This window comes from Rhincodon typus, chromosome 14 (assembly GCF_021869965.1).
Source record: "Rhincodon typus isolate 14 chromosome 14, sRhiTyp1.1, whole genome shotgun sequence".
Lineage (NCBI taxonomy): Eukaryota > Metazoa > Chordata > Chondrichthyes > Orectolobiformes > Rhincodontidae > Rhincodon > Rhincodon typus.
In genome coordinates this window covers 12813463-12839535 of record NC_063345.1, presented here as the reverse complement: position 1 = coordinate 12839535, position 26073 = coordinate 12813463, and the positions used below count along the sequence as shown (strand labels likewise).

General features: G+C 44.4%; 2 protein-coding genes across 4 annotated transcripts in view; one reads left to right on the top strand and one right to left on the bottom strand.

The window, feature by feature from the left end:
• The window catches only part of cd99l2 (CD99 molecule-like 2), a 210779-nt gene that overhangs the window by 21291 nt on the left and 163415 nt on the right, over positions 1-26073 (bottom strand). The gene's annotated exons all lie outside the window — the stretch shown is intronic.
• Positions 1-26073, top strand: part of mtmr1b (myotubularin related protein 1b) — a 59058-nt gene that overhangs the window by 28130 nt on the left and 4855 nt on the right. For both annotated transcript variants that reach the window (XM_048604902.1, XM_048604903.1), the window contains exons 10-13: positions 1089-1295; positions 3713-3805; positions 10371-10484; positions 10949-11125. In XM_048604902.1, coding sequence (XP_048460859.1) covers positions 1089-1295; positions 3713-3805; positions 10371-10484; positions 10949-11125 — 591 coding nt within the window. The remainder of the gene's footprint in view (positions 1-1088; positions 1296-3712; positions 3806-10370; positions 10485-10948; positions 11126-26073) is intronic.

Here is a 26073-nt window from a genome sequence, read left to right as displayed (position 1 = left end):
CTGAGGAAGGGTCACCGGACCCGAAACGTTAACTCTGTTATTTTCCTTCACAGATGCTGCCAGACCTGCTGAGCTTTTCCAGCAACTTTTTGTTTTTGTTCCTGATTTACAGCATCCGCAGTTCTTTCGGTTTTAGATAGGATAGAGTTGGTGGGCAAGTGTTGTTGTTGTTCATTCATTAATTTTCCACTATGTTAAAAAATTCTTTTGCTGCAGGCCAAATATAATTGAATCATCCAGATCTTTTAAAGGCAAAAATAGAAAAAAAAATTAAACTGCAACTACTTGAAATCTCATAATCCTGGTCCAGCAAACATTGTGCAATATACAACATAGATGAGAGAGCCAGAGCTGTCAATTGAGTACATTTTCGCGGGGGCTCAGGTGTTTCAACAGACAGATGGATTTCTGGCTTCTCAGCCAAGCCTCCTTGTGTATTCTTGGCAGCCTCACTTGACAAAAGAGTCTGGAAAAGAACCTTATTTCCTGACAATTAAAGATTAAACACTTCCTTGTCAGCCCCATACATTTTCTACAAACAGCACTAGATATTGAAACAAAATCACTTTAATTTTCTTCCTTTGCCCCACTTAAGGTTAATCTCATAACACTGAGAGCAAGTACTAACAGGGCCTGACCACTTTATTTAATTATATACTGCATACTATTGGCTGATGCTTTAAGGGAGTGTTGCATTGTCAAAGGTGGTGTCTTCGATGGGAGATTTAAACTGAGATCCATTTGCCTCTTTGAGTAGGCACAAGTATCCCCAAATGCTGTTGGAGTAAGGACCTGGACGGGTCCTTCAGTCAATGCCACTGAAAACATAGCTCAACTAGTCATCCCAAAAAGTGCAATCTTTGATTTTCTGCTGTGTATAAATGTTTCTCTGTTTGCTTGTGTAACAGACGTAATTGCATTTCAAATGGAATTCACTGGTCATAAGTCACACTGAGGCCCCTTCAGGACATTGTTGAGGGTGGAAGAAATACAACATCTTGATTCAATTTATGCTGATTTCTTCTCTGCTTGAACTCCTGTCAGTAGCTCATTCTGTCACTAGTTGGCCGTCCTGTGTTCCTTTCCAGATCCTTTTAGCTGGAGCCGTTCGGATAGCGGACAAGGTTGAATCAGCAAAAACCTCGGTTGTGGTCCACTGCAGTGATGGCTGGGACCGGACTTCTCAGCTAACGTCCCTAACCATGCTGATCCTAGACAGCTACTACCGAACGATTAAGGGATTTGAAGTGCTGATCGAAAAGGAGTGGCTAAGTTTTGGACACAGATTTGCAGTCGTAAGTAAAGAAGGGGGCGTAGTGGAGTTGAGTGAGAAAATCTGAATATTTCGCTTTCTTACATCACTTGAAATGTGTGAGTTTTGTAAACCCAGAATTGGATTTAAATCCTACGTAAGATACTGGAGCAAATAGTGGAGGCTAACGCTGCCCTGCAAAACTGATCACTCTCAATCATCAGTAAAGTGATGAAAGGTGTCATCAGTGACGCCCAGTTTGGGTTCCACTAGGGCCACTCAGCTCCTGATCTCATTATAGGCTTGGGTCAAAGATGGACAAAAGAACTGAATTCCAGAGGTGAGGTGAGAGTGACAGCCCTCAACATTATAGCTGCGTTTAACTGGGTGTGGCATCAAAGAGCCCTAGAGAAATTGGAGTCAATGGGAATCAGAGGAAAGCTTCCTGCTAGTGGGTGTCATACCTGGCACATAAGATGGTTGTGGTTGTTGGAGGTCAGTCATCTCCGCTCCAGGCCATCTCTGCAGGAGTTCCTCAGAGTAATGTCCTCGGCCCAACCATCTTGTCCTGCCCTTCCCTCCTTCATAAGGTCAGAAGTGCATGTGTTCGCTGATAATTGCACAGTGTTCAGCACCATTCACGACTCCTCAGACACTGACGCAGTCCATGTCCAAATGCAAAAAAGACCTGGATAATATCCAGGCTTGTGCTGACAAATGACAAGTAACATTCGCGCTTGCGCAAATGCCAGGCAGTGAGTGCGATAATAGAGAATCTAACCATCGCTTCATGAGATTCAATGACATTGCTGTCACTGAATCCCCCACTATTAACATTCTGAGCAGAAACTCACCTGGACTCACCACATAAACACAGCGGCTACAAGAGCAGGTCAGAAGCTAGGAATACTGCGGCAAGTAACTCAGCTCCTGACTCCCCAAAGTCCATGCACCATCTCGAAGGCAGGAATGTGATCGAATGCTCCCCGCTTGCCTGGATGGGTGCAGCTCCAACAACACTCAGGAGGCCTGATACCATCCAGGACAAAGCAGCCCGCTTGATTGGCACTACATCCACAAACATCCACTCTCCACCACCAACTCAGGACATACTGCTGCTACTATCTACAAGATGCACTGCAGAAATTCAGCAAAGATCCTCAGTCAGCACCTTCCAAACTCATGACCACTTCCATCTCAAAGGACAAGGGCAACAGACATCTGGGAACACGACTGCCTGTAAGTCCCCCTTCAAGCCCCTCACCATCCTGACTTGGAAATATATCGCCGTTCCTTCATTGTTGCTGGGTCAAATTTCTTGGGCTCCCTTCGGTCAAGAAAACAGCTCATCACCATTTTCTCAAGGGCAACTGGGGACAGGCAATAAATACTGGCCAGTCAGTGACCCCCCCCCCAACCCCCAATCCCATGGGTGAATAATAAATAAAACAGAGGGATTTTTGAGAGAGATCGTAGGAACTGCAGATGCTGGAAAATACCAAGGTGTAGAGCTGGATGAACACAGCAGGCCAAGCAGCATCATAGCAGCAGGAAGGCTGACGTTTCGGGCCTAGACCCTTCGTCAGAAATGGGGGAGGGGAAGGGGGTTCTGAAATAAATAGGGAGAGAGGGGGAGGTGGATAGAAGATGGATGGAGGAGAAGATAGGTGGAGAGGAAACAAACAGGTCAAAGAGGCGGGGATGGAGCCAGTAAAGGTGAGTGTAGGTGGGGAGGTAGGGAGGAGATAGGTCAGTCCAGGGAGGACGGACAGGTCAAGGGGGCGGGATGAGGTTAGTAGGTAGGAGATGGGGGTGGGGCTTGAGGTGGGAGGAGGGGATAGGTGGGAGGAAGGACAGGTAAGGGAGGCAGGGATGAGCTGTGCTGGTTTTGGGATGCGGTAGGGGGAGGGGAGATTTTGAAGCTTGTGAAGTCCACATTGATACCATTGGCTGCAGGGTTCCCAAGCGGAATATGAGTTGCTGTTCCTGCTTTTTTTGAAATTTTTTGAATTTTGAAATTTTTGAAATTTTTTTGGGGATTTTTGAAATGACATAAGTGTTGGGTGACACATTGAACTGCAGCTTGTTTGGGTCCTCAGGTGGATGTAAAGGCTCCCATAGCAGTATGAAGAGGAGCCGCACAGTTGGCACAAGTGTCCTAACCAATATTTATCCCTCAGTTAGCATCAGGAAAACTGGCTGTATGGTCATTTCAGTGAAAGCAAATTACCACTGTTGCTGGAAATCAGAAATAAACTTAGAAAGTGCTGGAGAGACCCAACAGATCTGGCATACCTGGTCACATATTTCACTCCTTTCTGTGGGAGCTTTCTATGCTGGACAGTTGTTTCTTTAATTGCAATGGTGACTAGACCTTTCCTGAAGTATTGTAAGGTGCTTTGGGGCATCCTGGGTTGTGTAGAGTGCTGGATAATGGCTATTCTTTCTCTCTTGTCCCAGAGAGTAGGACACGGTGACGAGAACCATGCTGATGCTGATCGATCACCCATCTTCCTTCAGTTCATTGACTGCGTGTGGCAAATGACAAAGCAGGTAGGAGCCTTCTTCAAACACGTGCATAGAATAAACTTGCAGAGAAAGTGGTGGAAATGTTTAAAAGACATTTCGATAAGTTCGTGAGTCAGAAACATTTGGAGGGATATGAGCTAAGCAACAGGCAGGTGGGACTGGTTTAGTTTGGGATTATGGCTGACATGAACTGGTTGGACTGAAGGGTCTGTTTCCGTGTTGGATGACTCGAAGTGCAGCACTTGATTTGACGGTGCTGAGGTCATACGTCTCTCTCATGACTGTGGGAGTTCCCTCTGCCTTGTTTACTACATTACAACAGTGACTATGCAATAGAAGTACTCTAAAGTGCTTTGGGATGACCTGACCTAGTTAAAGGTGATATATAAGTGTAAATCTTACTTTCTAACTGGACAGACGTTAACCGCCAAGCTATTATTGGTCCATTGTGAGGATCAAAGATGAGGTGTGTTGATTATTTTTGGTGGCACTGTTTCTCTGAGTCTGGGATGCCGTGATCTGTGGGATTTGGAGCTCTCTGTTTTTGAAGGTGATTAGAGGAATGGGAAATGTCTACCTGTGTTCCTTGTGTGCCGTGCTTTGTTTTGTGTGTGCCTTTTTTGTTTTGGATTTTTGCCACGTGTGCATTTACTGAGGCCTCCTGGAGTGGATTCATAAGACAGGCCACAGGAGGTGCCCTGATCAGCAGTGCTGTGCATTGAAGCTATCGTTGTCAGCTGCTTCTTACCAAGAAGTCTGACTGTTTTTCTCATGACCTGCTTTCGAATGAAAAGAAAATGAGTCTCTTGTCCATTCATCGTGTTCTCATTCCATGACCTTCTCTTTTAGAATGGAGTCATAGCATCTCTACAGTGTGGAAAGAGGCCATTACCTGGTCTCTCCTACATTGGACTCTCTGTTGACTGTGGTTGACTCTTAAAAGCCCTCTGGGTAATTTGGGATTGGCAATAAATGCTAGCCTAGCCAGCGATGCCCTCATCCCATGAATGAATTTAAGAAAACATAATGCCCACTTTGAACATCCCATAGCTGCTGTTGTGAATCCAGAGGTGGGACAGGGTGGGGGGGATCATAATGGTGGAGCACCTGGGCATTTTTGCTGCTGAGCTTGGAGAAGTCATTTCCTCAAAGTCACTCGGTGCCTGATAGAGAAAGCTGGGCTTGCTATAACCCACCTCCCTCACAAAACCACCCTTCCCGTCACTTACCTCCCATTCCTTGATCCGAGACCTTGGCCCTGAGAACCTGCGGGTAATGATGGCGCTGCTGGGCATGAGAGTTGCCAGCTTCAGATTGACCTCTGCCACTTGGGGTCTTTGATCCCGAAGGAAGGTCCGTCCCTCTTCCAAACACTTGATTGGTACAAGGTGCAGCGGAAAGAGGTGACGCCATTTGCTGGGACCCCTGGCACCTCCATAAAATGTCGTCGTGTCTGTGCCAGGGAATGATTGTTCCACAGGTCTGTTCTCTCTCTATAGCCCTGCACCCTTATTCTGTTGTAAAACATGGTGTGGAGGTGCTGGTGTTGGACTGGGGTGGACAAGGTCAGAAAACACATGACACCAGGTTATAGTCCAACAGGTTCATTTGAAAACACAAGCTTTCAGAGCCTTGGGTGAAGAAGGACTGAGGCTCCGAAAGCTTGTGTTTTCAAGTAACCCATTCAGGCTATAACCTGGTGTCGTGTGATTTCTGACCTGGTTGTAAAGTAATCACCCCTTTCCTCTGAAATGATGCAGTGGACTGAGCTTTAGTCACTGCCAGAGGTGAATACCCTGTGCTTTAATAACTCAACGGGAAGAGAAATCTCCTGATTTCCTCCTCATTCTCTCAGTGCTGTTTGAAACTGCTGACTGCCTGTTATCAGACTCCCCAACCAGTGGAAATGATCTTGCTTCATCCTGATGATCTTGTTGAAAGAAAACTGCATCTCCCTAGCTTTCTGTTCCACTTCATGTGAGACTCAGCTTCTTGAGCCTCTGCCTGACAGTAGAATCTGATCCCCAGCATCGGTCCTGATACCTCTGTGTCGTATACTCCTTATTTGATATTCTGTTGATGTCTTTTCTGAAAAGGGCCATCCCAGTTAACAGGGCACTGCTCGACTTAAGTCAACGATTCCTTTTTAAATAGTGCTGTTATAGAATATTAGTATTGTTATTCCAGTTGCACTGTGACTAGCCATTTCCATTTATCATTCGCTTGGTAACCTAGCCTTCTTGGGGAGGCAGTGGCCTACTAGTATTATTGCTGGATTGTTAGTCCAGAAATTCACCTGGGAATCCAGGTTCAAACCCTGCCATGGCTGGTGGTGAAATTTGAATTCAATAAAGAATCTGGAATTAACATACTGATACCATGAATCCATTGTCGATTGTCGGAAAAATCCATCTGGTTCACTAAAATGTCTCTCAGTGACTCTGGACACACAGCAATGTGGTTGACTGTTAACTGCATTCTGGGCAATTAGAGATGGACAATAAATGCTGGCCTAGCCAATGATGCCCATGTCCCATGATTGAATTTTTGAAAAAAATTACAGCAGCATAGAAAATAGCAAGAGTAGGTCTTCTGGCCCTTGGAACTTGCTTGACCATTAGATGGCTGATCATCCAACTAATTATTCTGTTCCTTCTTTCTTCCCATAGCCTTTGCTCTTTAGCTCGAAGAACTAAGGCCTCAGCCACGGCCTGTGGCAAAGTCAACTTCCTTCAGGGTGCCACAGGGTTTGGTCCTCTGGCTCCAACTATTTATAATCTATATAAATGACTCGGATGCAGCAATAGGAAGCACCAAAGCCAAATTTGCAGACGACACTAAAATAGGTGGGAACGTGAGTTGCAATGAAGAAATAAGAAAAATATAAATGGACATTGATAGGTTAGGTGAATGGGCCAGAATTTAGCAGATGGAGTTTAACAAGGATACATGTGAGGTTATCCATTTTGGTTAGGAAAAATAAAAGAAAAATCTAAATGGAAAGAAACTTCAAATGCTTTCGTGCAGAGGGACCTGGGTGCCCTCATTTATGACTTATAAATGGCTAGTCCGCAGGTACAATAGGTAATGAGAAGGGCAAATGGAATTTTGGCATATATTACTAAAGGAATGGAGTGTAAAAGCAGGGAAATATTGCTGCAACTGTACAAGGCATTACTGACACTGTACCTGGAGTATTGTGTATCGTTTTGGAGCTTTTACTTGATGATGTAGTTAAATTGGAAGCAGTTCCAGAGATGGGGGCGGTGTTTGTCTTATGAAGAAAGATTAAATCGTTTAGGCTGATACTCTCTGGAACTTTAGGAGAATGTGTGGAGATCTAATCGAGGTATATAAAATGCTAAAAGAGATTGACAAAGTTGATGTAGAGAGGATGTTTCCTCACCCAGGATGAGAGATCATAGTTTTAGGCTAAGGGATGGCAGATTTAAAATAGATGATGAGAAATTATTTCCCTCAAAGGGCTGTGAATCTGTGGAATTCACTACCCCAGAGAGAGATGGATGCCTGGACACTTCAATTTGAAGATGAGATAGACAGAAGTTTATAGATTTCATAGAATCCCTACAGTGTGGAAACAGGCCCTTCGGCCCAACAAGTCCACACTGACCCTCAGAGCGTCCCACCCAGACCCATTACCCTATAACCCACCTAATCTACACCTCCCTGAACACTATGGGCAATTTAGCACGGCCAATCCACCTAGCCTGCACATCTTTAGACTGTGGGAGGTAACCAGAGCACCCAGAGGAAACCCACGCAGACACGGGGAGAATGTGCAAACTCCACACAGACAGTCGCCCGAGGGTGGAATCGAACCCGGGTCCCTGGTGCTGTGAGGCAGCAGTGCTAACCACTGAGCCACCGTGCTTTAATTGGTAATGGGTTGAAGAGTTATGAAGAATGAGCAGGAAGGTGGAGTTGAAGTTGAGATGAGATCAGCCATGATGGTTTCAAATAACAGAGCAGGTTTGAGGGGCTGAATAGCCTGCTGCTCGTGGTTCTTTATGTTCTTATTCCAGGGTCTAATTGAGTGCATCTCATTTCATCTGTTTTCATACCAGTGATAAAGAGTACAATGCCAGCTCTTGGTGTAATCTGCAGCTGTAACATGAAGATTAAAATTTGGCCTTCAAAGTAAACATCGCTGGAGATATAAAGTCATGAGAAGTTCTTTTTCATACAGTGGTTACAACATTTAATTTAAAAAGAAACTCTTGTGTTAATTTGGAGGTGATACAAGACTGAAAAGAGTTGGTTGTCTTTCAGAAAAGTTCAGAATGTGACAACCCCTAGAATGTAAAATATATTAACACGCAGCGTGTAATAACAGGATTGTTCAACTCTTGATGTTTTCTTATACTTTTGCCTTTCCTTATCTCCAATCACATCGTAACCCACTTTAAAGACCGAGGTGAAGGGGCCGAATAGGCTGGGGCTATTTTCCCTGGAGTGCCGGAGGCTGAGGGCTGACCTTATAGATGTTCATAAAATCAGTAGGTGTATATTTGGTGAATAGTCACTGTCTTCTCCCCGGGGTCGGGGAGTCCAGAAACTACAGGGAGTAGGTTTAAGGTGAGAGGGGACAGATTAAAAAGGAACCTAAGGGACAACATTTTCACGCAGAGGGTGGTGCATGTATGGAATAAGCTGCCAGAGGAAGTAGTGGAGGCTGGTACAATTACAACATTTAAAAGGCATCTGGATGGGTATGTGACTAGGAAGGGTTTAAAGGGACATGGGCCAAATGCTGACAAATGGGACTTGATTAATTTAAGATATCTGGTTGGCATGGCTGATTGGGACTGAAGGGTCTGTTTGTGTGCTGTACATCTCTATGACTCTAAGACGGTAATGTCTCCATGTTTGCTGATGATACAAAACTTGATGGAAAGCTTAGCTGTGGGATGTTACGAAGAGGCTGCAAAGAGACACCGTTAAGTTAAGTGAGCGATCAACAAGATGCAGATGTTCATCAGAGTACGAAAACTGATTTTCTTTTTAAAAAGTATGAAGCTTATAAGAGCTCTGTGTGTGTGTGTGTGTGTGTGTGTGTATGTATACGTGCGTGCGTGTGCAAACGTGTGTGCGTGTGCTTGTCTAAGGTACTCAAAGTGAGCATATAGATACAGAAAGTAAGTGACCTGTTGGCCTTTATTGCAAGTGGATTGGAGTGCAGTTATAAAGAAGTCTTGTTGCAATCGTACACGATTTATAATATCACACCTGGAGGGTTGTGTGCAGTTTTGGTTTCCATATTTAAATAAAGATATATTGGCACTGGAGACAGTACAGCGAAAGTTCATGAGATTTTGTCCTTGGAATAAGGGGGTTGAGTTTGATGAAAGCATTGGGTAAATTGGGTTGAAACTCTCTGCAGTGTTGAAGAATGGGAGGTGACCCCATTGAAATGTCCACAATGGATGCTGGTCAGGGCTTCTAAAACGAAGGCACAGTATCGGGTAAGGGGCTGATCACTTGAACTGAGATGAGGAGGAATTTCTTCACTCAAAGGGTTGCAAATCTTTGGAGTGGTCTGTTCCAGAGGGTTATGGAGTCGCCATCATTAAATACGTTTACAGTTGGGATAGACAGATACTTGTTTTCTGGAGGAATCGAGGAGTGTGGGTCTGGGCAGGAACTTTGAGTTAGAGACCAAGAACAGCTTTGATCGGACTGAATGGCAGGGCAGGCTTGATGGGCCAAGTGGCTTACTCCTCCTCCTATTCCTTATTTTTTTTATCCACTTCCCAGGCCAAGAAGGCAGAGGCAGGAAAACCCAAATTAACAAATCTTGTTTTCTAACTGGCCCGTAGGTGATGCTCAAGAACAGTCTGGGTGGTGGCTCTAACTTGGCTGTTTCATCCTGCTTGACTGTCTGTCTGTCCTCCCGCCTGGTCTGTCTCTTCCTCCCTGTCTGCCTAGCTTTCCCCCCATGTGTCTGTACCCGTTTCCTCCCCCCCCCGACCCCCACCAACCCCAGCACCACAGTCTGTCTATGTCTCTTCTTTTCCCCTTCTGTATCATTCTTCCCTGCACGTCAGTCTGTCTGTTTCCCTGTCCTCTCGTCTGTCTGTCTGTCTCTCTCTCTTCCTGCCCACGTCTGTCTGTCTGTCTGTTTCTGTCTCTCTCCCCCCTCCCCCATCTGTCCATCTCTGTCTCCCTTGACTCTCTCTTTCCCTTCACCCCATGTCTCTCTCTGTCTTTCTGCCCCACGTCCCCCATCTGTCTGTGTCTCTTTTTCTCCCAATCCCGTTAGTCTGTTTCTCTCCCCTCTCTCTCTCCCCAACCCATCCATCCGTACCTTTTTCTCTGTCTCTGTTCTTCTTCCTCCGTGTGCTTTTCTTTCTCCTCCACCCGTCCCTGCTCGATTTTTCTCAAATGGGTGACGTTAAAGATAGAAGCTCCTGGTTTGGGGAAGTGATGGGCACAAGTGGGATTTTTAGCAATCCGTAAGCACGGCGTCAGAGTTCATAATGCCCTCCCCACCTCTTGCCCAACCATTGCTGAAAGTTCAGAGGCAGTTTTTTGATTTTTCTTTAAAATGTGTGTCTTACTTCTCCCCTAGTTTCCTGCAGCCTTTGAGTTTAATGAGCTCTTTCTACTGACAATCCTGGACCATCTGTACAGCTGTCTGTTTGGGACATTCCTTTATAACAGTGAGCAGCAAAGAATGAAGGAGGTAAGTGTCTGATGTCACCCAGACTTTTTAATGTTTGAATGATGTTTATTGGCAGACACACAGTTTGAACCCAGTTTCAATAGTTCGATGCTATTTGCATTGTTACTGGTAACATATACAGTACACAGCAGGAGCTTACTTGAAGAAAAATGAATGTCTTCATCTCAGTAATTAATCTCTGTACTTCTACATCGTCACCAACATTGGCACTCTACGTGTAACTGAGATAATGAATTAAAATTAGTTCTGGTTTATGTTTCTGGTGTGTGTACTTGCTGCAGATTTTGAGGGTTTTGTGTGAAAAAGGTTCACAGCTCCATGCGTTTCCATCTGTTGTGGGAATTCTTGCTGTGATCCTGCAATGTGAAGCATTCATTTGCACGCGGTGTGTCTGCTAACAGTGCCCGCTGCAGGAGGCGAGTTTATAATCTAACCTGGCCGCGGCCTGTTTCCTGCTGTTACAGGATGTGCAGAAAAATACAGTCTCCCTCTGGTCCTACATAAACAGCCAGCTCGAGGAATTCACCAACCCGTTTTATGTGAATTATGAGAATCACATACTTTACCCAGTCGCCAGCTTACGACACTTGGAATTGTGGGTAAACTACTACGTCAGGTGGAACCCGAGGATGAGACCTCAGGTAAGTGACGTGTAAAGCAAAGGACAGTGTCCTGGAGACCAGCAGCTGAGAGGTCCCTGCTCTTTGTTATGGACATGCCCAGTAAAACCGCTGCCTTTTGGTCTCTCAGTTTGTTTCATGCTCATCCCTTTACCCCAGGGATTCCTTTTCTCTCCCTTTGCATTTCTCATCATTTTCTGTCATTCTGCTCAGAAAGGATAGAGCAATCTTGTCGCCACTGTGCCTCTGAGGTAGGACGTTGTACATTCTGGTCCCACTCGACTCTGACTGGAGTGCCTAACCCAAGCTGATAGTGTTGGCACGGACTGAGAAAGTGGCGCACTGCCTTTAAACTGAGGCACCATCTGCCTTCTCTAATAGCAGTCAACAATATGCCCCCAGCCCCATTTTAGACAAGAGTAGAGAGCTGTCCTCAGTGTCCTGGCTAGTATTTTATCGTTAGACCAAGAGTATCTTGTCATTATCTCATTGCTGATTTTTGGGACGTTGCTGTGTATAAATTGGCTATTCCTTTTCCTATATTGCAACTGTAGCTACTAAAGTGCACCATTGGCTGTAAAATATATTGGGGCATCCTGAAGTTGTGAAAGATTTTATATAAACCTAAGTTCTCTTTTCACCTTGTTTCGTTTTCTTCCTCTTTTCTTTTTCTGTGTTATTTACGCATTTATGTTTTTTTTTCTCCTTGCCCCATTTGTCACTCCTTAAATGTGCTATCTCTTTTCCAAACCTGAAGTTCCCAACTTCCCCAACTCGCTACTCTGTCCTTTATCCCTCAGCTGTAATATTATTCAGTTTGTCTCCCCACTGACATTCCCAGTAGTAGCTCAAGTTTCTTTATTGTTTCATGGATGTGGGCACTGCTGACAGGCATTCCATTTGTTGCCCATTCTTAGTTGCCCTTGAATTGCGTGACCTCTTGGACAGTTAAGAGACAACCACATTGACATGGGTCTGGGGTCACATGTAAGATGGACTGGGTAAGGACAGCAAATTTCCTTCCCTAAAGAACGTTATGGAACCAGCTGCATGTTTACGACAATTGATGTTGGTTTCACGGTCATCATTCCTGAGATTAGCTTTATGTTCCTGAGATATTAATTGAATTTCAGTTCCACTAGTGCTTTGGTTTGATTTGAAGGCAGCTTCAGTCTGTGGAATACAAATCTGGGTTGGTTTCTGAAGTTCTTCAGCACTCCTTTCACTGAATAATTGTTGAAACCTAGGCACTCAACTTTAAAGCAGAAAGCATAATTTGGAAATGCATCTGTTTCCTTCGTAAATATTCAGAGTAACAGAATTGTTTGCGGGTAATGTAACTGAATCTGACGCCCAACTAGGAACTGTTATTAATTCCGGTCATAGAGTCATACAGCATAGAAATAGGCCCTTTGGCCCACCATGTCCATGCTGACCAACAAACACCAAACTGCACCATTTACATCCCATTTACCTGCACTTGGTCCATAGCCTACTCTGCCCCAGTGCACATCTGGATGCTTCTTAAATGTTGTGAGAGTATCTGCCTCCTCCAGCCTCTCGGGCAGCACATTCTATATTTCTACCACACCTTGTGTGACAAATGTTTTTGTCTGACCTCCTCTAAACCACTTAGACCTCACCTTAAACGTGTACCCTCTGGTCTTAGACACGTCTGCCACAGAGGAAGGATGCTCACCCTTCTCTCATAATTTTGTACCCCTCAATCAGATCCCCTTCTCCGCCTCCTTTGTTCCAGGGAAAACAAACTGAGCCGATCCAGTCCCTCCTCATAACTAAGACTTTTCGTCCCAGGCAACATCCTGGTGAATCTCCTCTGCACCCTCTTTAATGCAGTCATGTTCTTCCGACAGTGTGGCAACCAGAACTGTACACAAAATTCCATCTGTGGCCTGACCAATATTTTATAAAGTTGTAACAAGACTTCTTGCTCCTTTATTCTATGCCCCGGCTAACGAAGGGAAGTATCCTGTACACCTTCCTCACCACCCTGTCTATCTGAGCTGACACCTATCAGGGATCTATGGACTTACAACACCGTTGAGGTGCCCAATGCTCCTTAGTACTCCCTAGGGATCTACCATTCATTATTGTTGGATAATGAAATTGGACTGACACACATCCCTCATTTCTTTTCTATAAAACATAGCCAATGGCCCTAATTTTTTTTATACATTCATAAACCTGTAGAAACAGTTTGCAGTCTGCTGAAGGCATGGGGTGCTACGTTTTCATCATAAACATAGCTGGAGGTGTACTGAATATTACCCAAGCACAGACAACAAATGTTTTCTGAGTGTGGGTAACCTGTTGAAATTCAGTTAAGCCTTTAGTTCCTTCTTCTCAAATTCCAAACAGTATGAAATGATAATTCTTATGGGTAACAATATTTTATTCAGTACAGATAGGTCTCAGCATGTGCTAATATTTGAGTGGGAATGCCATAGCATTACCATTGCTGTCATAGAGTAGTACAGCATGGAAACAGACCCTTTGGTCCAACTGGTCCATGCCGACCAAACCAAACCAGTCCCACCTGCCTGAATTTAGCCTGTACCGCTCCAAACCTTTCCTATTGATGTGCTTATCCAAATGTCTTTTAAATGTTGTAACTGTATCTGCATCCACTACTTCCTTAGGTAATTCATTTCCTTACCAACGTCCTGTACAAGCTCAACATGATGTCCCAACTCCTGTATTCTAAAGTGTGAGCAATGAGGGCAAGCATGCTAAACACCTTCTTAACCAAACTATCTACATGTGACACAAATTTCAAAGAATTGGTCTCTCTGTTCTACAACACTGCCCAGGGCCCTACAATTAACTGTACAAGTCCTGCCTTTGTTTGTTTGTTTTACCAAAATGCAATGCCTCACATATATCTAAATTAAACTCCATTTGCCACTCCTCAGCCCATTGACCCGATTGATCAAGATCTGTTTGTTAGCTTCTTCACTGTCGACCATACTACCCACTTTGGTGTCATCTGCCAACTTACTAGCCATGTCTCCTAAATTCTCATCCAAATCGTTTTACATAAAAGACAAACAAAAGTGGACCCAGCACCAATCCCTGTGGGACACTGCTGTTTATAGGCCACCAGTCCGAAAAACAACTGTCCACCACTACCTTCTGTCTCCTACCGTCAAGCCAATTTTGTATCCAATTGGCTCTCTTCTGTCATCCAGTAAAGTATGAGAATAGATTATAATAGGTTAATATATAGATAAATAGGTTAAAGTGCAGTCATCATGCTCCCAGCTGCCAGATCTGCAGTTGCTCGGTGGAATCTCTCCTTGGAGAATGCAGTCTTGTATTTCTTTACACAGCAATGTCTCTGGAGACTGCAGTAGGCTGAACGGCCTTGTCTGTACTCTTTGATTCCATAACCCAGTCATCATCTAGCTTTTATTTAAATAAACAGATTGATAAAGGTGTTATTGAACTATCTGTGCCTGCCTAAGCCACATCAGCCCAGTCGGTCTCCTACGCTTCATCTCGGATGGAGTCAGTCAGCATTCCCGTGCCAAGCAGTGAAAACGTGGTGGCCTTGACATATGCAAAAGTGTCTTGACTCTGATTACCATCTCTGCTTAACTGGGAGTTGGACTTTCTGTGCTCCCACACAGCAAGTCCTCTGTTTTCACACTTGAACTGGACTACAGCTCATGTTTGTCTTTCTTTTTGACCAATTGGTTTCGTTTTTGTTTATTTGCACAAAAAAGTGTAATTAGTCATCCCCCAATTCCCCTCAAGACATGGCTCAGCGTGCATTACCAAGCGGATTAAAATATATTTTACTATAACAGTGAAATTAAAGAAGTGTAGAAATTGAGCTAGTTCTCATTAATAAGCAAGAAAACTCAATTTTCCAGGACTCTTACAGTGACCCTTACCATTCCTTAAAAAGATGTTTGATCTTACTGATGTACTCTTGGACAGGAAATCATGGTGAATGTATTGCAACTCCTTCAATTAAAAACCAAAAGAACTGCAGATGCTGTAAATCAGGAACAAAAACAGACGTTGCTGAAAAAGCTCAACAGGTCTGACAACATCTGTGAAGGAAAAAAAAAATCAGAGTTAACCTGTTCTGAAGAAGGTTTAACGGAGCCAAAACTTTAACTCTGATTTTTTTTTCTGAGTTAAAGTTTTGGCTCTGTTGATGCTTCCTCAGAACAGGTTAATTCTGATTTTTTTTCTTCACAGGTGTTGTCAGACCTGATGAGCTTTTCCCAGCAATTTCTGTTTTTGTAACTCCTTCAATACCTGTTTATTTAAAAAAAATTGTTCCCATCTTTAAATTGGTATCCTTGGGCCCCAGTACTCTTTGGTCCCTTTCAGTACCAGCTCATGATTTGACAAATCATTATGGTAACTGTCCAGCCAAAAATGGATGAAATTATTTCCCTTTCTTGAAATACTTCCCCGCATGGCAACCATGAAAGATTGGATGGAGATAGCAAAAACTGCAGATGCTGGAGTCTGAGATAACACAGTGTGGAGCTGGAGGAACACAGCAGGTCAGGAAGCATCAGAGGAGCAGGAAAGTCGATGTTTCGGGTCGGGACTCTTCTTCAAGTCCTGATGAAGGGTGTAAACCTGGAACATCGACTTTCCTGCTCCTCTGATGCTGCCTGACCTGTTGTGTTCCTCCAGCTCCACACTTTGTTGACCATGAAAGGTTTATGGGCTGTAATTGCAGAACGTATTACACTTCGGGTTGTAGAAGAAGATCCAATGATTTGTTTGTTTGTTTATTTACTTATTTACTTATTTATGGGATGAGAGTGTTGCTGGCTGGATCAGCATTTATTGCCCGTCTCTAGTTGCCCTTGAGAAGGTAGTGGTGAGCTGCTATCTTGAACCACTGCAATCCATCTGCTGTGGGTTGACCCACTATGTTATTAGGGAGGGAATTCCAGGATTTTGACCCAGCGACAGTGAAGGAACAGCAATATCATTCTAAGTCAGGATGGTGAGTGGCTTGGAGGGGAACTTGAAGGTGGTGGTGTTCCCATGTATCTGCTGTCCCTGTTCTTTTATATAGAAGTGGTCATGGGTTTGGTAGATGCTGTCTGATGTACAAAAATCCTCTGCTATTGGCACTGGGCATTGTAAGACATAGTTGTCTATAAAAGTATATGTGTTCCACTCCCACGGCTGGCAGTCTGAATGCTGAATGATGTATAATACTGTACAACATGTCTCAGTGCATCAACACACAGTCCAAAGTTTATCACTGGTCTCTCTCCAGATTAATCATCCAGAATTGTTTTTGCAGATGCATTCTTGGAATCTTTTGCCCGCCTCACTGTGCAACATTCGGTTCCAAGGCAAACCTATTTTAGAAATTCTGTTTTGTAATTTCTCACAAAGTTAAACACACTATTTAACCCTTGAGGTGAGAATTATGGCATCTTAAGATTCTATTCTGCCCATCAAACTAGTGTAAATAGTGTGATGTTTACCAAACAGATTATTTCCAGAATGACATGCTCAAGTTTAGTTAATAGCCTTGACATTACTCCCCGATTTAATATATTTGTACTGGATGAGCTACATATTCTGTGAGAACAGTCTTGGTTGTTAATGTAAATCCAGTAGAGACTGTTTGCAGATGGCCAAAGGAGTAGGATGAAACATTGCTGTCAGAAATGTGCTGAACATTAGCCAAACACAGACAACAAATGTTTTCTGTTGCAATTCAGGCTGTGGTCAGTTAACTCTTTACTTCCTTATTCTCAAATTCCAAATGACATGAAATGATAATCCTTACTCGTAACAATATTTTATTGAGTACACATAAGTCTCAGCATGTGCTATTATCTGAGTGGGAATATTAAAACCCAGCAGCATTAGTGCCCCTCTCTGGGTTAGAAATGCCATCTTCAGGTACGTGTTCCCAGATCCGTGCCACGTACCATCAAGTAGATAAGTGTTGGATTTAAAAGTAGAAAACATTGGTACTACTCCACAGATCAGGCAGCATCTGTGGAGTGAGGAACAGAATTAACAGTTCAGCACAACAGTTTTTTGTCAGAACTCAGCTGTACCTTGGTCCATCTTTATATGTTGGAGAAAATAATGGGCAGAAATTTATATTCAGAACTCTCGATGACTGTTTGTTTGTATTAAGATCTTTTCCACTTACTTGCTGCATACCTTCCTCACATTTTTATTAAAATATCATTTATCATTACTTATTTTGCCTCTTTTCTGGTTTTCCATTTCCTTGATCAATCTGTTTTGCATTTTAATTCTCTTTCTCTTGTCTGTGCAGAAGCTTTCTGTTGCTGTATTCAGCACTGGCTAAATATATTCTGTAAGCAACCTGGTTACTACATATCTTGGGAGCAGGTAGGACTTGAACCTGGGTCTCCAGCTCAGAGGTAGGGACATTGTCACCGTACCATACTGGCTGAAAGGAATCCTCACTGCTGAGCACCATCTGTTGGTCACCGAAAAAAGGAATGAGCTCCATTCTCCAATAGTAATTCCTGGCTGAGGGCTGTGCAGACGCTCTGGATGGCGTAAGAGGCTAGTGGCATTTGTAGAGGGAAATGATTGACTGGCCAGTTAGCTGCCAGCAATTGTAGTAAGCAGCTAGAACCAACCTGCCAGCTGAGGTGACCATCATTAACCAGTTCCTGTTGTACAAGAAAGGAAATTGCCTGGCCACAGTTAGAAATGTCAGTGTAAACAGCAGAAATAACTGGGAATACTGGTATTTGAACATCTCAGGATCACTGGATTATTGCAGTGCAGAAGGAAGTCGTTCATACTTACACTAGTTTTATTGTCCAGTGTCAATCTCCTGCCTTTTCCCCATATCCCTACTCATGATTACTATCCAAAATAAAAACCATCCAGTGCTCTCATGACTGTGATAACAGGTTAATATTTCCGGGCAGACTCTCTTCATTGTTACAGAGATAGTAGGAACTGCCGATGCTGGAGGATCTGAGATAACACGGTGTAGAGCTGGATGAACACAGCAGGCCAAGCAGCATCAGAGGAGCAGGAAGGCTGACGTTTCGGGCCGAGACCCTTCTTCATTGTAATGTTTTCAGTCACTCTTCAATGTGTAATTATTTGCTTCATCTCAATAACTGCAGCTGGGAATTTAAATCAAGTTGTCAAAGCTGTGGTTATTTGGAAATTTGAAATAAAAATATAAAATGCGGGAGACACGTTAGGTGGTCAGGCTGAGAGAGAAACTGAGAAATGATTTTCCACAGCAGTTGGTGGGTGACAAGACCTGCTGAGATTTGTTTCTGTTTTCCATTCGGTTCTCAGGATTGTATTCATTTATCTTTCTTGGGCACCGTTGATATCAATTCCAGTTTAGCCGTAATGTAGTCCAACTTTACAATGTAGTCTGGCTCCTGCTACTTATGGTTAAGCTACCAAATTGATATCATGTACATTGGAATTATTTGAACTGTTGGAAAGGGTTGTTAATAGTGAATCTCATTTCTAAGCACTTTCTTAAGATTAACTCGCCTTCTGCCTCCGTAATTTTTGTCCACCATCTACAAGACACAAGTCTGAAGTGTGATGGAATACCCCCCCTGTGCAGAACCAACAACACTCAGGAAACTTGATTGATTGGTATACCATCCAGCATCTTTGGCGTTCACTGTCTTCATCGTTGATGTACCGTGGTAGCAGCATGCACCATCTTCAAGATGCACTGCAGTTACTCCCCAAGGCTCCTTCAACATCACCTTCTAAACGTGTGACTTCTAACAGCTAGGTGGACAAGGGCAGCAAATACGTTGGAACACCATCCTCTCCAAACCACTCACCATCCTGACTGGGTAATGTATCGCCGTTCCTTCAGTATCGCTGGGTCAAAATCCTGGAGCTCCCTTCCTAACAGCACTTTTGGTAACACAAGGATTTCAGTGATTTATAAAAGCAACTCATCACTACCTGATTAGAGATGGACAATAATGGCTGGCCCAGCCAGTGCCATCCACATCCCATGAGCAGGTATTAAAGATAGTAACCCTGAGGACCAGCCAAAAGGGCATATTGATCAACTGATGAAATGGGCAAAGACTGGCTAACAATTCAATACCAGGTAGATGTGATACAGTGGATTTAGATTTTTAAAAATATTTTCCATTCAATGGGAGAAAGCTGTGTGAAGTGGAGGGTCAGAGAAATTTAGGGTTTCAGGAGCAGAAGGCATTAAATTGGCTTCAGAAATGGCTAATGCCAGAACTTGGAGAAATGGTAATCTGGGACAGCATTAACAGTCGCTTGGATATGAGTGGATTGATTAAGGAAAGTTACGTTGGACAAACGTGATTGAGTTTTTTGATGAGGATCATGTAATTGATGTGTGTTTGGTAAAGTGCCAGGTCATGGCTTGCTGGCTAAGATAAAATAGAATAAATGGGATGGTAGCAGAGTGGATACATATCCAGTCAGCTCAGTGACGGGAAACAGAGGAGGCCAAGCAGCATCAGAGGAGCAGGAAAGCTGACGTGTCGGGTCTGGACCCTTCTTCAGAAATGGGGGAGGGGAAGGGCGTTCTGAAATAAATAGGGAGAGAGGGGGAGGCGGATGAAAGATGGATAAAGGAGAAGATAGGTGGAGAGGAGACGGACGGGTCAAAGAGGCAGGGATGGAGCCAGTAAAGGTGAGTGTAGGTGCGGAGTTAGGGAGGGGGTTGGTCAGTCCAGGGAAGATGGACAGATCAAGGAGGCGGGGCTGAGGCTGGTAGGTCGGAGGTGGGGGTGGGGCTTGAGGTTGGAGGAGGGGATAGGTGGGAGGAAGGACAGGTTAGGGAGGCGGGGACAAGCTGGGCTGGTTTTGGGATGCAGTAGAGGGGAGGGGAGATTTTGAAGCTTGTGAAGTCCACATTGATACCATTGGCTGCAGGGTTCCCAAGCGGAATATGAGGTGCTGTTCCTGCAACCTTCGGCTCTACACCTTGTTATCTCAGATTCTCCAGCATCGGCAGTTCCTACTATCTAGGAAACAGAGGAGTTGCTTTTCAGGCTGGAGAATGATCTACTGTGACATTCTCCAGGGGTCAGTATTAGGACCACTGCTTTTCTTGATACATATAAATGACTTGGGTGTACAGAGTGCAATTTCAAAACTTGCCAAGCCCCTGAAATTTGGGAGTACTGTGAATTGTAAGGAGGATAAGAAGAGAATTCAAGAGGTTAGAGGCAGGCGGGTGGTGTAGGCAGACAACAGGACTAGGAAACTTAATGCAGACAATGTGAAGTGATACAGTTTGATAGGAGGCAATATGAAATAAAGGATATAACTCTAAATGGGGTACAGGAGCAGAGCAACTTGGAGATTTTTGTTCAGAAATTGTCGTTGGTGACAGGACAGGTTCAGAAAGCAGTTGTTAAGGCAAATTGGATCCTAGACTTTTTAAACCGAGTTAGAGAACAAAACCCTCCTGTTCAATTCTGGGCATTGTATTTCAGGAAGATGGGGTCACTATGGAGAGGGTGGAGAGAAGGTTTCTCAGAATGGTTTAGGGATGTGGATAGTTTGGAAAGTCAGAGCTCAGTCGACCCCAGTATTGCCACAATGTGGGTGGCATGGGTACGTGAGTGGGTATTGGGGGCAAGTTTTTAAAAAGTGTGGGAATGAAGGAAGCTGCTGTCTTTGGAGGGTGTCCTTCGTTAATTGGGGGACTGCATCAGAAGATGGTTTCCATTTCAGTCCTTCCTTCCTGCACAGACTTTAAAACGCAACCCTAAGCTTCTTGCAGCCACCACATCCCATCTCTCACCCCCAAGGTTGGCAAGCCCTCCCTGCCCAATGCCCCTCCCTTACCTGGGTCTGGGGATCCATTGGGGCTGTCATCCAGGGGGCTGGCTGTAATTTGGGCAGTGCCCATTATGGAGGTCTTGTGCTGCTGATCAGTCAGACTGACCAGAGCGTGGCTCTTCCTCCCAGGCAAGGGCAGAAGTCCCACTAATTTAGCCCGCCCAGGGCTTGCTCTGAGCCTGTCAGTGGCTACTGCCTGGCCTTCCAGTGGCAGGTTGTGAGGCTGTGGAATATACTCATTTAGTTTGTGAGGAAGCAGCAGCCGTGAGATAGATCAGTGTTTAAGGGCAGAAACAGAGAGAGTGGGTGCATGGGATTAGGATACTGCCCACAGACAGTAAACACCAACGGGGATGGTACAGGTTGAATGGCCCGAAAGTGGAGTTGAGGATTATCAGGATAGCCATGATCTCTCTGAATGACAGAACAGACTTGATGGGCTGAAGGGCCTATTTCAGTGAACTGAATAAATCCCCACTATGGAAAGAGGCTGTTCAGCCCATCGAGTCTGTACCGATCCTTCAGAGAACATCCCACCTGAAACCAGCCCCTTCTACCCATAACCCTGCTCCCCATGGCTAGACTGCACACCCCTGGACACTATGGGCAATTTAGCATGGCCAATCCACCTAACCTGCACATCTTTGGACTGTGGGAGGAAACCGGAGCACCCAGAGGAAACCCACGCAGACACGGGGAGAATGTGCAAACTCCAAACAGTCACCTGAGGGTGGAATCGAACCCAGGTCCCTGGCACTGTGAGGCAGCAGTGCTAACCACCATGAGCCACCTTGTAGCCTGGGCTGCTGTTACATCTTGCAGTCAGTTTTTGAGTTGAAATTTCTATGAATTTCTAACTAATAATGTAAAGAAGTCACTAACTGTTTGTGATTAATGTCATTATTGTTTGCCTCCTCTGCTCATTAGTACACAAGTTGCTTTAGGCCTCATAGTGAGGACATGGAGGTCAAAAGGGTTGGCATAATTGCCGTTCAGTATGCAACAGTTTGTACTAGGAGCAGCAGATCCTTTTACAGCTCCGAGTTCCTGTTTGTTTTTAGACAATAACTTATTCAGAGGCTCTGTTCAGAGAGATACTTCAAAGGTTACTGAATGCTGATGTCAGCCTCATTAAAAGAAAAGTAAATAACCAGGCTGATTCGAGCGCATCAGGTCATCATCTTGTAATTTTTTAATTGCTTAATTTCGGAAATGTTTTTGTAAATAGCAAACCAAGTGATTTAATAACAAAGGCACGACAACCAGCAACTTCTCACGCTAAATATCCATTTGCACCATTTTCTTTCAGGCAGGCAGTCTCTAGATAATCTGTATTGCAGTAAAGAAAACCAAGGCTTTATTTGTTGGTTCTCATGTGATCCCAGTTGTTAATCATCGCTGCAAGTGCCATTTCTTTTACAGCCATCGATTTAAATTGTTCAGGAGTTTTTCATCCCTTTTAAGTGCATTGAATATGTGCAGTCCGCACGTTTTTGCCTATTAAATATGTGCAGTCCGCATGTTTTCGCCTACTAAATATGTGCATCTTAGTTTATGAATCAGTGGCTGCTTCATCTGTATGCATGAAACCAGACTCATCCAATACATTCAGACTAACTGATAGCAGCTACACCACCTGGGAGTTTCCACTGTAGTTCCTTAAGATGCTGAAAGTCTTTGACCGTACGACAGTGGCAATGGTTTGTCTTTAATGACGTGTCTGAAGAGTCATTTAGACTCGAAACGTGAGCTTGCTCTCTCTCCATGGATGCTGTCTGACTCACTGTGATTTCCAGCATTTGTTGCTTTCAGTTTGTCTTTATTGTCAAACTAGATGCAGTAGGGCTCACTGTCTCAATCTGTGCTACTTGAAAAGATGTTTCCATAGTCTTAACAGACCATAGGGCTGCTTTCTCTCTCAGTAGACAGACGACTGGTGATGGTTTAACTTGAGGGTCACCACACCTCAGGCATGGGGAGAGGTTGAGAAGGAGAGTCCTTCATGGTAATTACAGCTGGTGTGGGGAGTTGAACCCACGCTGTTGGCATCACTCTACCTTACAGTGAGAAGGGAAATGGAGAATCAATGTTGCTGTTATTTGCAGAGCCCTGCTTCTAATAATGGTGCTTGTGACTGCTCTCAGTGCCATCTTTCCAGTGGGAGAGGATATGACGGACTTTGCAGTCAGTTTAAACACTACTCAGAATGATTTTTTCTTTATTCATTCAAGGTTGGGGGGGAGGAGATGTTATTGAGGGCATCGCTGGCTAGGCAGCATTTATTGCCCATTCCTAATTGCCCAGAGAGCAGTTAAGAGTCAACCACATTGCTGTGGGTCTGGAGTCACATGTAGGCCAGACCAGGTAAGGATGGCAGTTTCCTTCCCTAAAGGACATTTTTTTAAAGACTCATTTTTTTTGGGCTTCACTGACTGAGCCAGCATTTATTGTTGTCCCTAGTTGCCCCCTTGAGAAAGTGGTGGTGAGCTATCTTCATGAATTGCTGTAAACCACCTGCTGTGGGCTGACCCACAATGCCATTAGGGAGAGAATTCCAGAATATTGACCCAGCCACAGTGAAAGAATCGCAATATAATTCCAAGTCAGGATGGTGATTGGCTTAGAGGGCAACTTGCGGGTGGTGGTGTTCCCATGTATCTGCTGCCCTTGCCTTCTAGATTGAAGTGGTTGTGGGTTTGGAAGGATGTCCAAGGCTGTCTGAGGATTTTTGCAGTGTGTACTGAGCATTGCTGGTGGAGGGAGTGGATGCTTACGAATCTAGTGCCAGTCAACTGAACTGCTTTGTCCTGGATGGTGTCAAGCTTCTTGAGTGTTGTTGGAGCTGCACCCATCCAGGTAAATGGGGAGTATTCCATCACACTCCTGACTTGTGCCTTGTAGATGGTTGACAGGTTTTGAGGAGGTCGGTGAGTTACTTGCTACTGTATTCCTAGCCTCTGACCTGTTCTTGTAGCTTGTGTTTATGTGATGAGCCCAGTTGAGTTTCTGGTCAGTGGTAACCCTCAGGATGTTGTAAGTGGGGGATTCATTGTTAGTAACACCGTTGAATGTCAAAAGATGGCAGTTAGATTGTCTCTTATTGGTGATGATCATAGTCATGCTGGTCATGAGCATTATTGAACCAGATGGGTTTTTCCTGACAATCAACAATGGATTCATGGTTATCATTAAACTTTTCATTCCAGACTTTCATCGAATTTAAATTCCACCTTCTGCCATGGCAGGATTTGAACCTGGGTCTCCAGCACATGAGCTGGGTATCTCGATTAGTAGCTTAGTGATCACACCTCTTGCCCAATAAAAGCAAGGCCCCTTGTCTTGTAAAATGTCTGAGATGTTAGAGGTGATTTATCTGAGACGTATGCTAATTTTAAAAGGAATTCATGATCGAGGTGAGATTTAGTGTGGTACTCATCAGAATTGTATGGAGTTAGAAGTGTTATATGAGGCAACCAAATGAAATGCACCACCTTGTAGTTGCTGTTAAACCATGGTAAGTTTGCTGCCACTATCCTCTTTAAGTGTAGGGATCTGCAGGGCCCAGTTGGTCTGGTGTGTTAGACGAAAACCACTTCCTGGTCTAACTAGAAGAGGCTGCTATTATATTGCATCTTCGCAACTAGTAACAGGTTGCATTGATTTGTTAGACATTGTTGTAGAGACTTTGTGAAGGACCTGGATGACAGGTTTCACTCAAGATTTGAAACACTTCCACCACCATGTTCCTATAGTATCATCACTGAAAGCTTATGGCATCCATATGTAGGTAGGTAGATAATTTTACTTTGATCTGGTCCTGACCTTGCTCCATGTCTTGTGCGGGGGTGGGGGGTGCTAGTGATTATCATATTGGGGAAGAGGTTAAGTGTCTGCTGCAGGGGCAGTGTGAGTGGAAAGGTTTCAGAACAGCCAACATGCCAACTTCTGTTAGTTTAGGGAAGTGTTGGAGGGAGGAGGGGTGTGGTGTGGGCAAGCTGGAGCGCCAGACACCCGGGTTCAATTCCAGCCTCCGGCGACTGTCTGCGTGGAGTTTGCACATTCTCCCCGTGTCTGCATAGGTTTCCTCCGGGTGCTCTGGTTTCCTCCCACAGTCCAAAGATGTGCAGGCTGGGTGGATTCGCCATGCTAAATTACCTGTAGTGTTCAGGGAGGTGTAGATTAGGTGGGTTGCAGGGGGATGGGTCTGGGTGGGATGCTCTGTAGTTCGGTGTGGACTTGTTGGGCCGAAGGGCCTGTTTCCACATTGTAGGGATTCTATGATTAGCTTTCTATGATCTATGATGAACTAACCTAGGGAGCAATAATATAAAAATGGAGACTGGAGACCTGCAATAACAACAAAGTGCTGATGAAACTCTGGCAGCAATCTGTAGAGAGAGGAAAAACAGAGTTAAAGTTTCAGGTCCATGAGAACTCTTCTTTGGAAATCTGATCTGGAGTCAGAATATCTAGGTTCAGAATCTCCAGCCTCTTTAACTATGTACACCCCAGGAGGCCACTGAAATAGTGCAGATTGAAACAGGAGCAGGGACCACCTTTTCTGGCAAGTGGTGTAGGGTGTTTTCATGTCTGTGTGAAGGGAATTCTGAAGAAGTGGACTTGGTACGTGAACTCCTTTCCTTTCTCACAGACGCTGCCAGATCTGCGGAGTTTCTCTGGCACCTTTTGTTTATGTCCAGTGGGCAGCAAAATGACCGGTCCAGGAAGGATGGACTGTCCTGCTGCTTGCTGTGACCTGGAATTGCTGAGTGAGATGTATGGAAATTTGCCAGTGCCACCTTCAGATTGCACATGAATTGGCAATGGAGGAAGGAACAGTGTATTCCCTTCTCTGTCTCCCTCAACCCAGCCCGTCCATCACCACCATTTACCCCGTACAACTCCATGGGAAATTTCTGCAGTTGTTGCAATGGAGCAGAAATTTGGTGGAAATTATACTTGAAAACTTTTCAACTTGCAGGTCATGCGCTGGCCTGCATTTGTACATCTGGTTTCATCAGTTTTAAATGATTGGCACCTCTTAGTAAACAATTCCTCCTATCTGATCCACCTGGGTTATGGATTTGGGGAATACATTCTGAAGCCACTTACTAAATTCTGTTCCTTTCCAGTAAGTG